This window comes from Penaeus chinensis, chromosome 6 (genome assembly GCF_019202785.1).
Source record: "Penaeus chinensis breed Huanghai No. 1 chromosome 6, ASM1920278v2, whole genome shotgun sequence".
NCBI classification, from domain to species: Eukaryota; Metazoa; Arthropoda; class Malacostraca; order Decapoda; family Penaeidae; genus Penaeus; species Penaeus chinensis.
In genome coordinates, this window is record NC_061824.1 from 14,629,597 (window position 1) to 14,644,596 (window position 15,000).

The 15,000-nt window shown below is 41.7% G+C and overlaps 1 protein-coding gene across 3 annotated transcripts in view; it reads left to right on the forward strand.

The window, feature by feature from the left end:
- The window catches only part of LOC125026601 (toll-interacting protein B-like), a 33,954-nt gene that overhangs the window by 12,901 nt on the left and 6,053 nt on the right, over positions 1-15,000 (forward strand). For all 3 annotated transcript variants that reach the window (XM_047615160.1, XM_047615159.1, XM_047615161.1), the window contains 2 exons: positions 1,484-1,570; positions 2,811-2,963. In XM_047615160.1, coding sequence (XP_047471116.1) covers positions 1,484-1,570; positions 2,811-2,963 — 240 coding nt within the window. The remainder of the gene's footprint in view (positions 1-1,483; positions 1,571-2,810; positions 2,964-15,000) is intronic.

Here is a 15,000-nt window from a genome sequence, read left to right on the forward strand (position 1 = left end):
CAATATTTGCAAATTACCAGTATTATTCTCAGAATAATATTTGCATATTCTTTACCAAAAAAGCTATAAAATTATGCATTATTAAAATGATTATAACTTTTGATGCAAAAGAGTACCATTGAGATTTTTCTCATACAGGTGATCTATTATGTATAGATGACCCACAGAAAGTTTGAATTCTGTTATGCGTGGGCACCTCTGGCAATTTAGTTTCCTGTGACCCCCAGTGCCCAGACTGATGATTTTTATGATCTGACATTAAAACATAAAAAAGAGCATTTTCCCATTGGAAAATAACTTTTCTATCCAAATGTGGATTTAGCACCCCAAAATTTGTCAAAGTTCAAATTCACAACTTGATTAGGCAATTGGATAAAAAAATATAGCTCACTGTGTTTTCTTTATGGTGGCCATGGGGTAAAACCAGGGTAAACTGAACCAAATTTTAAACCCTCATAATTTTTGAAGCACGAATTTGGGTCTGAAATTTTGCAGTTTTTCATATTTTGTATATAGGAACATTTGATCCAAATTTGGTTGAAATCTGAGGTGGTGGGTTTCATGCCTGTCCCACCTTTACATAGAAACACCCGTATATATATTTATATATATATATTTAACCCAATACCGCTGGGGAAAATGAATAAAAAATGGGGAAAATGCTCTGCTCATTTTTTATATTTTCTTATGAAATGTCTCTGCATATAGATGGCTCTGCTAGTGCTTAGTCACAAAGGAGTCAATTAGTAGACCATGTGACCTTACCTGATTTGAATTGGTAGGAAAAAATGTATTTTTTACTAGTGCTGTGAATATCGATGGTGTTATATTTATTATAAACATTATAATTACTATAATGTTATAAACATTAGTAACAGCAAAATAAGATAATGTAAAATATTTTCGAGACAGGCAGTACTCGTAATTGGCTCATTGGTGAGTTAGTGTAGCCATCTTTGTGTAAAAACAATTAAACAAGTAACTCACAGTGGGCATGGCACATACATTCTCGTCATGCCTGTCGGCATTGGGTTAAGTATGTATATATGCATGTGTGTATACACATATACACATACATACATGTATGTATGCATACATATATATTTATATAATATATGTATATAAGCACACACATATGTATATGTGTATATATGTATATATATAGATATATATATATAAATATCTATATATTTATATATATATTTTTTTCTTATATATATATATATATATATATACACATACATACATATATATGTATAGATATATATATGTTATGACCTCTCTTTTTTTCCTTTTGCATTCTTATGCCTATCTACAATTACTTATAATATATTAGAAATAAGTAAAAGAATACCATGATCATATTATCCTCTTTAGGATTTGTTGCAATAGTAAGGAATAATGTTTTGAATGTCATTGAGTTTGTAGCATTGTTTCATTGCTTTAATATTTATTTATTTATTTATTTTTACTAAAATTTCAGGGTGAAACTATTGATGAATGGTACAGTCTAAGTGGAAAACTAGGCGAGAAACAGGAGGGTATGATCAATGTCGTGATATCGTATACGGTGAGTTGAACATTTTAAAGATGTTATTATAGGAATAATTAGGAAAGTTGGTTAGAATGTCTGTTGTCCTAAAGTTTTATTCTTTTTTCTTTTCTTTTCTTTTACTACTTAGAATGTAGTAATGTACTCTAATATATATCAATTTCATCAAGACAGTAGAGCTAAATGCAGATATAACTTTTTGAAACTTATGTTTAACCAAAATGAATAAAAAATTTGTGAAATGTCTCTGCACATGGTTGGCTCTGCTAGTACTTTGCCACAAAGGAGTCAATTAATAGACCTTGTGACCTTGCCTAATTTCACTTTTCCTTGAATTGGTGGGAGAATATCGATAGTGTTAATTTTATTATAGACATTATAATTGCTATAATGTTATAAACATTAGTAACAGCAAAATAAGATAACATGAATGATTTTCGTAAATCAAGGAAAAGAGTAGACGGGCGAGACAGGCAGTACTCATAATTGGCTCATTGGTGACTTAGTACATGTGTAGCCATCTATGTTCAGAAACAAGTAAGGAAACTCAGTGGGCATGGCATGTACGTGCATACCATGACCTTCATCATTGGGTTAAGGATTGTTTATGATCATTTAATTCATAAACTCCTATGATTCCATAACATTTGAAAAAAATGGTATCTCATGAATTTTATACAAGATTAGAGCCATGGGATAAGTAATGAGTTTAGCTTATACTACAAAAACACTTTTGCCATTTTGAGCATTATTTGGTTTATTGTCAACACTGATTAATTGTTTAGTGCCAACTAGCTGGTCACCTGCATAGTGATTTGCTATTTTTAACCAAAGACTATTACTTGTTATTAATATTTATAGATTTTATATATATATATATATATATATATATGATTTTGTCTTTTGAATGTAAAGATTTTATTGAATATTTGACAAAGTAAATTTAGTTTTTAACCCCAATATGAATATTACTTTTAACATTTTACATATCTGTAATCTGGTATAATTCTGTATGTTCTCTTACTTAATTTGAGCAGGGGAGAAGGGGGCAAGGTTGAAAATAGTTTGTCACAAGATTGATGATATTAGTATCAGTCAAAGTGAAGATTGCAATGGAAAATAAGTCTGAAGGGAGGTCACACAAAAAGGACCACCAAAAATTCTTATTGCTTTATGATATTATTATAGTTAATAAAAAAAAATGTAAACAGAGGAAATCTATAGGTGTTAGAACACATAAACATATTTCTTATTCCAGACTGCACCTGCTACTGTAACACCAGTAATGATGATGCCAGGGATGTACCAATACCCTGGTTATACTTCAGTGCCTGTATATACCCTACCACCTGCTCAGCAACCAGCTTCAGCAGTACCACCAAGACAAATTTCAGAGGAAGAACGGAAACAGGTATGTATAACACGCACGCACGCACGCACACACACACACACACACACACACACACACACACACACACACACACACACACACACACACACACACACACACTATGTAAAAGTTGTCTATATATATTTATTTAAATGTATATATATGTATGTATGTATATGAATATATATCTATTTATATAAATAAATATGGATATATATAGGAATTTATATATATATGTATATATATATCTATACTTATATATAGATATATATATCTATACTTATATATGAATATATATATCTATGTATATATATGTATATATATATATATATACTTATATATATATATATGAATGTATATCTATATATATGTAATATATATATATATATATATATATATATATATATATATATATATATATATATATGAATGTACATCTCTATATATATAATATATATATATATATATAAATAAAATATATATAGAGATATAGAGATATGAATATATATATATATATATATATATATATATATATGAATATATATCTATATATATAAAATATATATATATCAAAAATATATATATATACATACACCCACTTATATATATACACAAATAAGTCTATATATACACAAATATATATCGCTATCATCATCATTGGGGAGCTAACACCAACGGTGAGGGTCCTTCATGGCAAGCTGTTAGGTTAGTCTCTGCCCATTTTGAGCTCTTTATAACAGGTTCATAACAGGTTTGATCGATCTGCCCAAGCCATGACATCCTATGTCATCCCAAAAGTCTCCTCCACCCAGGGTTGTGTTGAATAGAGACATTCTGCCCACTAGGTTGTCTCGAATAGAGACAACCTGGTGGGCAGAATCATCCTGTGGAAAACAAGCCAGGTGGCCGTATAACCTGAGTTGGTGATCACAGATTGTGCAAGTAACAGGTCCTGTACCAGTCGCACAGTGTTACTGTTGGTTGGATACATATACCATGATCTGGGACAAGGACCTGTTACAAAAGCCATCAAGAAGAGATTCCAATGCACAATATAGTGTCCAGGTTTCAACACAGTATAGTAAAACTGGCATTATCAGGGCCTTGAAGACACGTAGCTTGGTCCTTCTGCACAGGTACCGGCATCTCCAAATACTCTTGTCGAGAGATTTCATGAGCCCTGCTGCCTGGCCAGTCTGTCTACTGGTCTGACAGCCCAGAGTCATGAACTGCACTACCAAGGTATATAAAGCTCTTTGTGAACTCTGTGTCCTTATTGCAAGCCCATTCTTACTAAACAGGATCTCCTAGCAAGCCCTCAAAGTCTTGGATCTTGGTCTTGGTCTAGGAGACCTCTAGCCCTGGGGGCTTCACTTCATTGCTGAATGCATCAGGAGACATCACTAGGTTTTCCAGAGACTCAGATAGAATAGCAGTATCGTCAGCAAAGTCAAAATCTGTGTCCTTGATATTGCCCAGAGTTGCTCCACACTGACTTTGGACAGTAGCTCTACTCAGTATCCAGTCCATGCAAGTGTTGTAAAGTGCTGGTGCAAGAACACAGCCTTGCCTCACTCCTTAATGAACAGGGAAGAAGCTGGACAGGCCCCCTCCACACTTTACAGCACTTTCAGTACCAGTATACAGGCTTGCTATTAAAGGGACCATCCCTCAAAGTAGTGGGGGTAGGATAAAAAAGGGGGGGTGAAGGAGGGTAAATTTTAAAAATGCGAATAAAAACAAATCTATCTTATCGATTTTCTTCAAATTTGGATGTTTCTTTTATTGTAGCATTCCACATCTTTGGTACAAAATTTGTGGATATTCCCCTCTCAAAAACCTTTATTTTACCGCAATTGGGCCACACTGTTGCATACTTTGCAGTGAAAAAAAAAATCAGAATATACATCAATAAAATCCAGATTTGGCATGAGCTTTTTTCGAAATTGCAATTTTTTTTTTAAATCTCACGCCAGTCTCTGCACATTCATTTCTCTTTCAATTGATGCTTGTTACATGAAGATATGATGATTTGTTCCTAAGTTATAACACATTTTAAAAAGTGAAAAATGCTTTTCATTTTCTGAATCTTTCCTTCAATGAAAATTTATTATTCAATTAGCTAAACACATTTTTCTTTCAAATGCTGTTTTTTACATGAAGATGTCTTGACTACTTTCCGAGTTACAGTATAAACTAAAATGGTGCCTCTGTATGTGCTTCCTCAGCAACATGATGCATTTATTCATATTACTTGACTCAGACCACTTGTATTCATGTTTTCTAGCATCTGCATGTGCTTACATATGCATACATGTGTATGTGGGTGTACATGTACAATAGTGTACATATATGTGCACATGTATATAAAAACGTGCATACATGTACTTGTGTACGTAAATGTGTGTACATGTGTATGTAAATGTGTATAATGTGTTTTCTCGTTTGCTTGGGCTCCAATGAACATAAAAACGTATAATCTCTGCTGTGCGTAAAGTCTCAGCAGGTGGCATAATCATGAAAACTCTCGGGAGGGCCCAGTGTGGTCGACATACCCATCTGATCAAACAAGTTGTGTTTATTTATTTTTTCAGATAGGCTTTTATGTTGAACCCTAGTTATATGTATGAGGTGTGTCTAAATTGAATCACGTATACCACATTTATAACAAAAAACTCGAAAAACTGTATGATGATTTTTAAATTCTCTTAACTATTTTCATCATAAAACCTTAAAATTTTTTAAAATATGTTATTATAAATGTGGTCGACATACCCATCTGATCAAACCAATAGTGTTTATTTATTTTTTGAGATAGAGACTCACCATTTTTGCATAAGCTGTTTATGGTTGCTGCCAACATTTACTTTATTAATAACTCCCACATTTTTTACCATATCGCGCCTATTTGAAATTATGAAGTTAATTTTGTTTTTGTCCAATGGCAACTTCTATGTCTTTTTTTGAAGAATGCATTCATGATATTGAGGGATTGAGCCTTTGCAAAATCGATTAACATATATGTATTCATACATTTTATATATATATATATATATATATATATATATATAAATATATATATATATATATATATCTATATATATATATATATATATATATATATATATGACAGGGAAGGATACGAGCTATGCATCGATCCCTATGGCTCTGGTATTAGGTGCATCAATAGCTCATACCTCTTAGACTTTGCAAGATCTAGGAGGCTGAGGATTGCGGGCTCGTGGTACCAGAGACGAGATATCTCTACACCGCTGGTCTTGGTACTCCAATACTGGCATTGTAGCTAAAGAGAACGACCATATTCTTGTGGATACTGGCTGGTGGATCCTTCAGAACTGTAGAGTTTTTAGGAGTGCTGCGTTCTTTGCTACCGACCACAGACTTGTTGCAACACTAAGGCTCTGCCTCAGATCTAGACGCATCCCGAGATCTCACCAGCAGTTGCTCCATCTCGAGAGGCTCAAGAGTGAGGAGGTAGCTCAGGAGTATGCAGTGGCAGTCTCAAATCGGTTTGAAGTGCTTGGCACTTTACAGGACCCTGCTGAACTGTGGGATACCTATAAGCAGAAAACTCTGTCAGCTGCCGAGGAGTGCCTTGGGGTCTGACCTCAGCAAAGGAGGCATGCTGCCAGACTGGATGGGAACCATGTCTTGCACAGGGAGTTGTCTTGCTATGCTAGGGCCTATTTGAGAATGGACTAAGAGAGGTACGTTAGGGGCATCGTGGAAGAGTTGGAAGGGCATTTTGCCCAAAATGACCTTCAACCTGCTTTCCGAGCCCTTGAGGGAACTCCGGTCAAAGTCCATCTCTCAATTGGGCTTGGTGAGGGCAGAGGATGGTCGCATTGTGTTGGAGCCAGGTGAGTATAAGACCTACTAGGCTGAGTACTTTGAGCAACTGTATAGGGTCGATCCCCCGTCTTCACAACTCCAGTTGGCTGGCACACAGCCACTAGTGGCTGATCCACCAATCAGTGAGGAACCACCTTCCATTGAAGCGGTCTCTAGGCTGAAGAGCAGAAAGGCTGCTTGTGTCTGTGGGATTGCTGCGGAGTTGTTGAAGGCGGGTGGAGAAGCCATGATCTGTGGTTTGCATGCAGTCCTGTCTGCCGTTTGGGAGACTGGTACCATTCCTGGAAAAGGGGCTTGGTCATCCCAATCTGGAAAGGGAAAGGGGACCAAAAGGACTGTGGCAACTACAGAGGTATTACATTACTGAGCGTACCAGGCAAGGTCCTTGCTCATCTGCTTTTGGCACGAGTGCGCGACCATCTATTACGGGTACAGAGACCTGAGCAGTCTGGTTTTACACCCAAGAAGTCAACTATAGACCGCGTCTTAGCACTTCATGTCCTTGTGGAACGCCAACTTGAGTTTCAACAAGGTATGCTTGCAGCTTATGTTGATCTCAAGAAGGCTTTCGACTCAGTGCACCGGGAGAGTCTCTGGACCTTACTGGGTCTCCGTGGGATCCCCCCTGGGATTATTGGTTTGCTGTCTGGCCTGTATCATCATCATCATTATGGAGCTAACGCCGGCAGGGGCGCATAGCCACATCCACCCTCCGCTTCCACCTACGAGGATCCCTCATGGCGAGCCGCCAGGCAGGGGCCCGGCCCATCTCTAGTTCCTCACGACAGGTTTGATCGATTTGCCCAAGCCACGACCTTCTCGGTCGTCCCACAGGCCTCCTCCACCCAGGGTTGTCTCGGACAGAGACAACCTGATGGGCAGGATCATCCTGTGGGAGTCGAGCCAAGTGGCCATATAGCCTGAGTTGGCGATCACGGATTGTGCAAGTAACAGGTCCTGTACCGGTCTCACGGTGCAGCCGTTGGTTGGACACATGGTCCCGCCAACTGTACCCCATGATCTGGCGCAAGGATCTGTTACAAAAGGCATCAAGACGAGATTCCAGAGCACAAGATAGTGTCCAAGTTTCACTACCATAGAGTAAAACTGGCAGTATCAGGGCCTTGAAAACACGTAACTTGGTCCTTCTGCACAGGTACCGACATCTCCAAATACTCTTGTCGAGAGATTTCATGACCCCTGCTGCCAGGCCAATCCGTCTACTGACTTCTTGGTCTGACAGCCCAGAGTCGTGAAATGCACTACCGAGGTATATAAAGCTCTTTGTGACTTCGATGTTTTCCCCGCAAGCACGTATCGACTGTACAGGGTCTCCTAGCAGGCCCCCAAAATCCTGGATCTTGGTCTTGGTCCAGGAGACCTCTAGCCCCAGGGGCTTCGCTTCATTGCTAAATGCATCAAGAGCCGCTACAAGGGTTTCCAGAGATTCAGAGAGTACGGCAACATCATCGGCAAAGTCAAGGTCTGTAACCTTGATATTGCCCAGAGTTGCTCCACAGTGACTTTGGACAGTAGCTCTACCCAGTATCCAATCCATGCAAGTGTTGAAAAGTGTTGGTGCAAGAACACAGCCTTGCCTCACCCCTGAACTAACAGGGAAGAAGCTCGACAGGCCCCCACCACACTTTACAGCACTTTCAGTGCCTGTATACAGGTTTGCTATTAGTCCAATAATCCTTATTGGAATTCCTCTTAGTCTCAGGATCTCCCAGAGAGATTCGCGATGCACCGTGTCAAACGCCTTCTTGAGATCGATGTAGGCTGCGAGCAGCCCACGTCCGAACTCACGACGGCGTTCTATAATGATTCGAAGCGCCAGGATGCGGTCTATTGTGGACTTACCAGGAGTGAAACCAGATTGCTCCGGTCTTTGGTGCCTCAACAGGTGGTCCCTGATACGTCTCAGTAAGATGTGTGCGAGTACCTTGCCTGGTACACTGAGTAGTGTAATGCCTCGGTGATTGCTGCAGTCCCACCGATCCCCTTTCCCCTTCCAGAGAGGGATGACCACACCCCTCAGCAGGTCAGGGGGAAAGGTACCAGTCTGCCAGATGGCAGACAGGACTGCATGCAAGCCCCTTGCCATAGGTTCTCCACCAGCCTTTAACAATTCGGCTGGGATGCCACAGACACCTGCTGCTTTACCACTCTTCAGCTTGGAGATCGCCCCCCTGATTTCGGTCAGGGAGGGTGGATCCTCGCTGATGGGTGGATCTGGCAGAGGAGTCTCAACATTACCCGCATCCATGTTAACTGTTGGTGGATCAACCTTATACAACTGCTCAAAATACTCAGCCCAACGCACACGCACCCCATCAGGATCTGAGATTATCTGGCCACTTGCTGAGCGGACTGCAGCCGTCTGTGAGGGGGGCTTGGAGTTCAGCTTTCTCAGAGCTTGGTAGGCAGGACGAAGGTCATTTACAAGGAAATGGCTTTCGACCTCCTCTGCAAGACTACTGGTAAACTGTTCCTTATCCCTTCTCAACAGTGACCTAGTCCTGCGCACCAGAGAGCGGTGCAAAGTGCGATCCCCTGACAGTCGAGCCGCACGACAAGCATCTGTGGCTTCCAGCGTCTCCTGCGAGATGGAATTCTGTCTTGTTCTTGGGCGTTCACCAATGGATTCCTGAGCTGCATCAAGCGTTTCACTCTTGAAGGTATCCCACATAAGAACAGGGTCTGTCTGGCCCTCGAGTGCTGTGAGACGACCAGAGATAGCCTCGGCAAACCCCCGGGTACACTCGTCCTCCCTCAATCTGTCCAAATTAAACACCCGAGGGTGTTCATTTGGGCGGCGGGGGGTTCTAAAGTGGACCCGGAGAGTAGCCACCACTATTCTATGGTCAGTTCCACAGAACTCAGCGCTTCGATATACCCTGCAGTTCTGGAGGATCCTCCATCGAGTGCTAACGAGGATGTGGTCGATCTCCTTGGCCACTCTTCCTGTATCGCTGTACCAAGTCCAGCGATGCGGGACAGAACGCTGATACCAGGAGCCAGAAATCCTCAATTTCTGGGACCTAGCAAAGTCACGGAAAAGGAGGCTATTCTCACTGCCAGCATCAGCTCCTGAGCCATGAGGACCGACAGACATCTCGTAGCCAGCTCGATCACAGCCGGATACCGCATTGAAGTCGCCCAGCACAATACGAATATCTCGCCGAGGACATCTGTCTGCCACAGATGCAAGTTTGGCGTAAAACATCTCTTTCACCTCAAGTTTATATACATCCGTAGGAGCGTATACAGCAACAAGAGACATGAAGCCAAATGAAAGCTTCAGTCTCAATACCATGATACGCTCATCGACTGGAGTGACCTCAACTACCAAGGGTTGAAGTCTGCTGGAGATGGCTATGGCTACTCCCTGGAGATGGTGGCCATCGCTGCGGCCCGACCAGTAGTAGGTGTAGCCACCCTCACTAATCGTGCCACTGCCAGGTCTTCTCACCTCCGAGAGAGCAGCCACCTCAACTCTCAGCTGTTTCAATTCCCTCGATAGTAGTGGTAACCGATCGTCCTGTCGCAGGGAACGGATGTTCCAAGCCCCCACCCTGACAGTCCGCCTGAGGTCTAACCTCGGGCAGTCACTCCGGGTGGGCGCCACCTCTGCCACCCCTACCGACGCCGCCCCATGTAGAGGAGGTTGGCTGGCTGCAGGCCCCATAATCCACCTGCAGGGCTCCCTAGGGCTTTCCCCCACAAGCATCACGCCAGGCTGGCGGCCGCTGGGACCCAGCTGGGACTGGGGGTAACCCCCCCTCCCCACCCGAGTCCCAGCGGTTGCCAACCCAGAGGGACCCACAGCCCGCCGTACTTGCTGGGTAGGAGGGACTTTAGCCCTCCCCCCAGCGTCAACTTCTATATTAGACGTTGCCAGTGGTTATCTCGGGGGGGCCGACTGGCAAGGCCTGCCTCCCCACAGCCGCCCATTAACCCCAGGGGGTGCAGGGGACAGGAGTTAGTACGAAGCCAGGGCGTATCCACACGCCGGTGGGCCATAGCTCCGTACCTTTAGGGCCTCCTGCTGCTCCAAGAGCCTCCACAGTTCAGCCTAGGACCGCAAGGTACCTAGTTTCCATGGGTGGCCACGAGGAGGCACTGTAGAAGTCTTGATGATGGAGAGGCTATGAGCTGGCAGGGGAGTCTTATGCATAGCTGCTCCCTTTTTCGCACCAGGCTAGCCAGCGGTGGCAGCTGAAAGCGGGAAGGCATGCAAGCAGGCACTTAACGCTAACTAGGCTACCACACCATCGCTTCACATCATCCCGAGCATGAAGCACCCACCCAAGAAGTCAACTATAGACCGCGTCTTAGCACTTCATGTCCTTGTGGAACGCCAACTTGAGTTTCAACAAGGTATGCTTGCAGCTTATGTTGATCTCAAGAAGGCTTTCGACTCAGTGCACCGGGAGAGTCTCTGGACCTTACTGGGTCTCCGTGGGATCCCCCCTGGGATTATTGGTTTGCTGTCTGGCCTGTATACAGATAGCGAGACTGCTGTCAAGTGTGGGGATGGCATCTCTGCCTTTTTCCCGGGGTCTGCCGGGGTGAGACAGGGATGTGTCTTGGCCCCAACCCTTTTCAATACCTGTATGGACTGGATACTTGGCCGTGCCATGAACCGTAGTTCCTGTGGGGCATCAATTGGTAATTTCAAGGTCACAGACCTTGACTTTGCTAATGATGCAGTGATTCTAGCAGAGACATTGGAGGTCGTGGAAGACGCTCTCGAGGCGCTGCATGAGGAGGCGAAGCCATTGGGACTCAAAGTCAACTGGACCAAGACCAAGGTTCAGGAATTTGGGGACTTTTTGGATGTCGATGTTCAGTCTGTGTATGCCTGTGACGAGAACATTGAGGTCTTGGATAAATTCACTTATCTTGGTAGTGTAGTGCAGAGTGACGGAGGTTCCGGCCGGGAAGTCACTCGACGACTCGGACTGGCCTACGGCGTTATAGACTCACTCAATAGGAGTATTTGGCGCTGTCGGTATTTGACTAGGAGAACTAAGTTCAGGCTCTTCAGAGCACTGGTGATCCTGGTCTTACTCTATGGGTGTGAGACCTGGACACTGAACAGTGCTCTGAAGGCCCGTCTTGACTCCTTTGGTACTAAGTGTCTTTGTAGAGTCATGGGGTATACCTAGAGGATACGCCATGCGACTGATTGAAGAGCTATTACCAGTCTGATACGAGAGCACCAACTTCAGCTATATGGGCATGTGGCTCGTTTTCCTGAGGAAGATCCGGCTCATAGGGTCATCTCCGAGAGGGTTGACCCAGGCTGGAGAAGACCAAGGGGAAGGCCACGGAACTCTTGGCTGAAGCAAGTCGATCAGAAATGACATATGTATTTATATATGGATATATAGATATATCTAATATACATTTATATAAGTAAATATATACATATATATTTATATATACATACATATGTATTTATATATGTGTATATATTGCGATGTGTATTTATATATTTCAAATATGTATATATTTATATATATGAAAATATATATGTATATGTATACATATATATCTATATATCTATATATATAAATATATATATATATATATATATATATATATATATATATATTTATTTATATGTCTATATAAATGTTTATATAAACATATATATATATATATATATATATATATATATGTATATTTATATATATATATATATATTTATATATTTATATATATTTATATATATATCTATATTTATATATATATATATATATTTATATATATATATATATATTTATATATATATATACATTTATATATATATATATATTTCATATATATTTATATACATATATTTATATACATTTATATATTTCTGTATGTATATTTGTATATATCAATTCATATATATATATATATATATATATATATATATTTATATATATACACACATATCTATATATACATATATATATTCATATCTATATATACATATATATACATATATATATACATATATATTTACATATATATATATTATTTATATATATATATATATATATACATATCTATATATACATAAATATACATATATTCATATATATATATACATATGCGGTATCCGGCTGTGATCGAGCTGGCTACGAGATGTCTGTCGGTCCTCATGTATGTATATTTGTATATATCAATTCATATATATATATATATGTATATATATATATATATATATATATATATATATATACATACATATCTATATATACATATATATATATACATATATATACATATATATTTACATATATATATTATTTATATATATATATATAAACATATCTATATATACATATATATACATATATACATATATATATATATATATACATATGCGGTATCCGGCTGTGATCAAGCTGGCTACGAGATGTCTGTCGGTCCTCATGGCTGGCAGCGAGAATAGCCTCCTTTTCCGTGACTTTTCTAGGTCCCAGAAATTGAGGATTTCTGGCTCCTGGTATCAGCGTTCTGAGCCGCATCGCTGGACTTGGTACAGCGATACAGGTAGAGTGGCCAAGGAGATCGACCACATCCTCGTTAGCACTCGATGGAGGATCCTCCAGAACTGCAGGGTATATCGAAGCGCTGAGTTCTGTGGAACTGATCATAGATTAGTAGTGGCTACTCTTCGGGTCCACTTTAGAACCCCCCGTCACCCAAATGAACACCCTATGGTGTTTCATTTGGACAGATTGAGGGAGGACGAGTGTACCCGGGGGTTTGCCGAGGCTATCTCTGGTCGTCTCACAGCACTCAAGGGCCAGACAGACCCTGTTCTTATGTGGGATACCTTCAAGCATGAAACGCTTGATGCAGCTCAGGAATCCATTAGTGAACACCCAAGAACAAGACAGAATTCCATCTCGCAGGAGACACTGGAAGCCACAGATGCTTGTCGTGCGGCTCGACTGTCAGGGGATCGCACCTTGCACCGCTCTCTGGTGCGCAGGACTAGGTCACTGTTGAGAAGGGATAAGGAACAGTTTATCAGTAGTCTTGCAGAGGAGGTCGAAAGCCATTTCCTTGTAAATGAACTTTGTCCTGCCTACCAAGCTCTGAGAAAGCTGAACTCCAAGCCCCCCTCACAGACGACTGCAGTCCGCTCAGCAAGTGGCCAGATAATCTCAGATCCTGATGGGGTGCGTGTGCGTTGGGCTGAGTATTTTGAGCAGTTGTATAAGGTTGATCCACCAACAGTTAACATGGATGCGGGTAACGTTGAGACTTCTCTGCCAGATCCACCCATCAGCGAGGATCCACCCACCCTGACCGAAATCAGGGGGGCGATCTCCAAGCTGAAGAGTGGTAAAGCAGCAGGTGTCTGTGGCATCCCAGCCGAATTGTTAAAGGCTGGTGGAGAACCTATGGCAAGGGGCTTGCATGCAGTCCTGTCTGCAATCTGGCAGACTGATAGCTTTCCCCCTGACCTGCTGAGGGGTGTGGTCATCCCTCTCTGGAAGGGGAAAGGGGATCGGTGGGACTGCAGCAATCACCGAGGCATTACACTACTCAGTGTACCAGGCAAGGTACTCGCGCACATCTTACTGAGACGTATCAGGGACCACCTGTTGAGGCACCAAAGACCGAAGCAATCGGGTTTCACTCCTGGTAAGTCCACAATAGACCGCATCCTGGTGCTTCGAATCATTATAGAGCGCCGTCGTGAGTTTGGACGTGGGCTGCTCGCAGCCTACATCGATCTCAAGAAGGCGTTTGACACGGTGCATCGCGAATCTCTCTGGGAGATCCTGAGACTAAGAGGAATTCCAATAAGGATTATTGGACTAATAGCAAACCTGTATACAGGCACTGAAAGTGCTGTAAAGTGTGGTGGGGGCCTGTCGAGCTTCTTCCCTGTTAGTTCAGGTGTGAGGCAAGGCTGTGTTCTTGCACCAACACTTTTCAACACTTGCATGGATTGGATACTGGGTAGAGCTACTGTCCAAAGTCACTGTGGAGCAACTCTGGGCAATATCAAGGTTACAGACCTTGACTTTGCCGATGATGTTGCCGTACTCTCTGAATCTCTGGAAACCCTAGTGGCGGCTCTTGATGCATTTAGCAATGAAGCGAAGCCCCTGGGGCTAGAGGTCTCCTGGACCAAGACCAAGATCCAGGATTTTGGGGGCCTGCT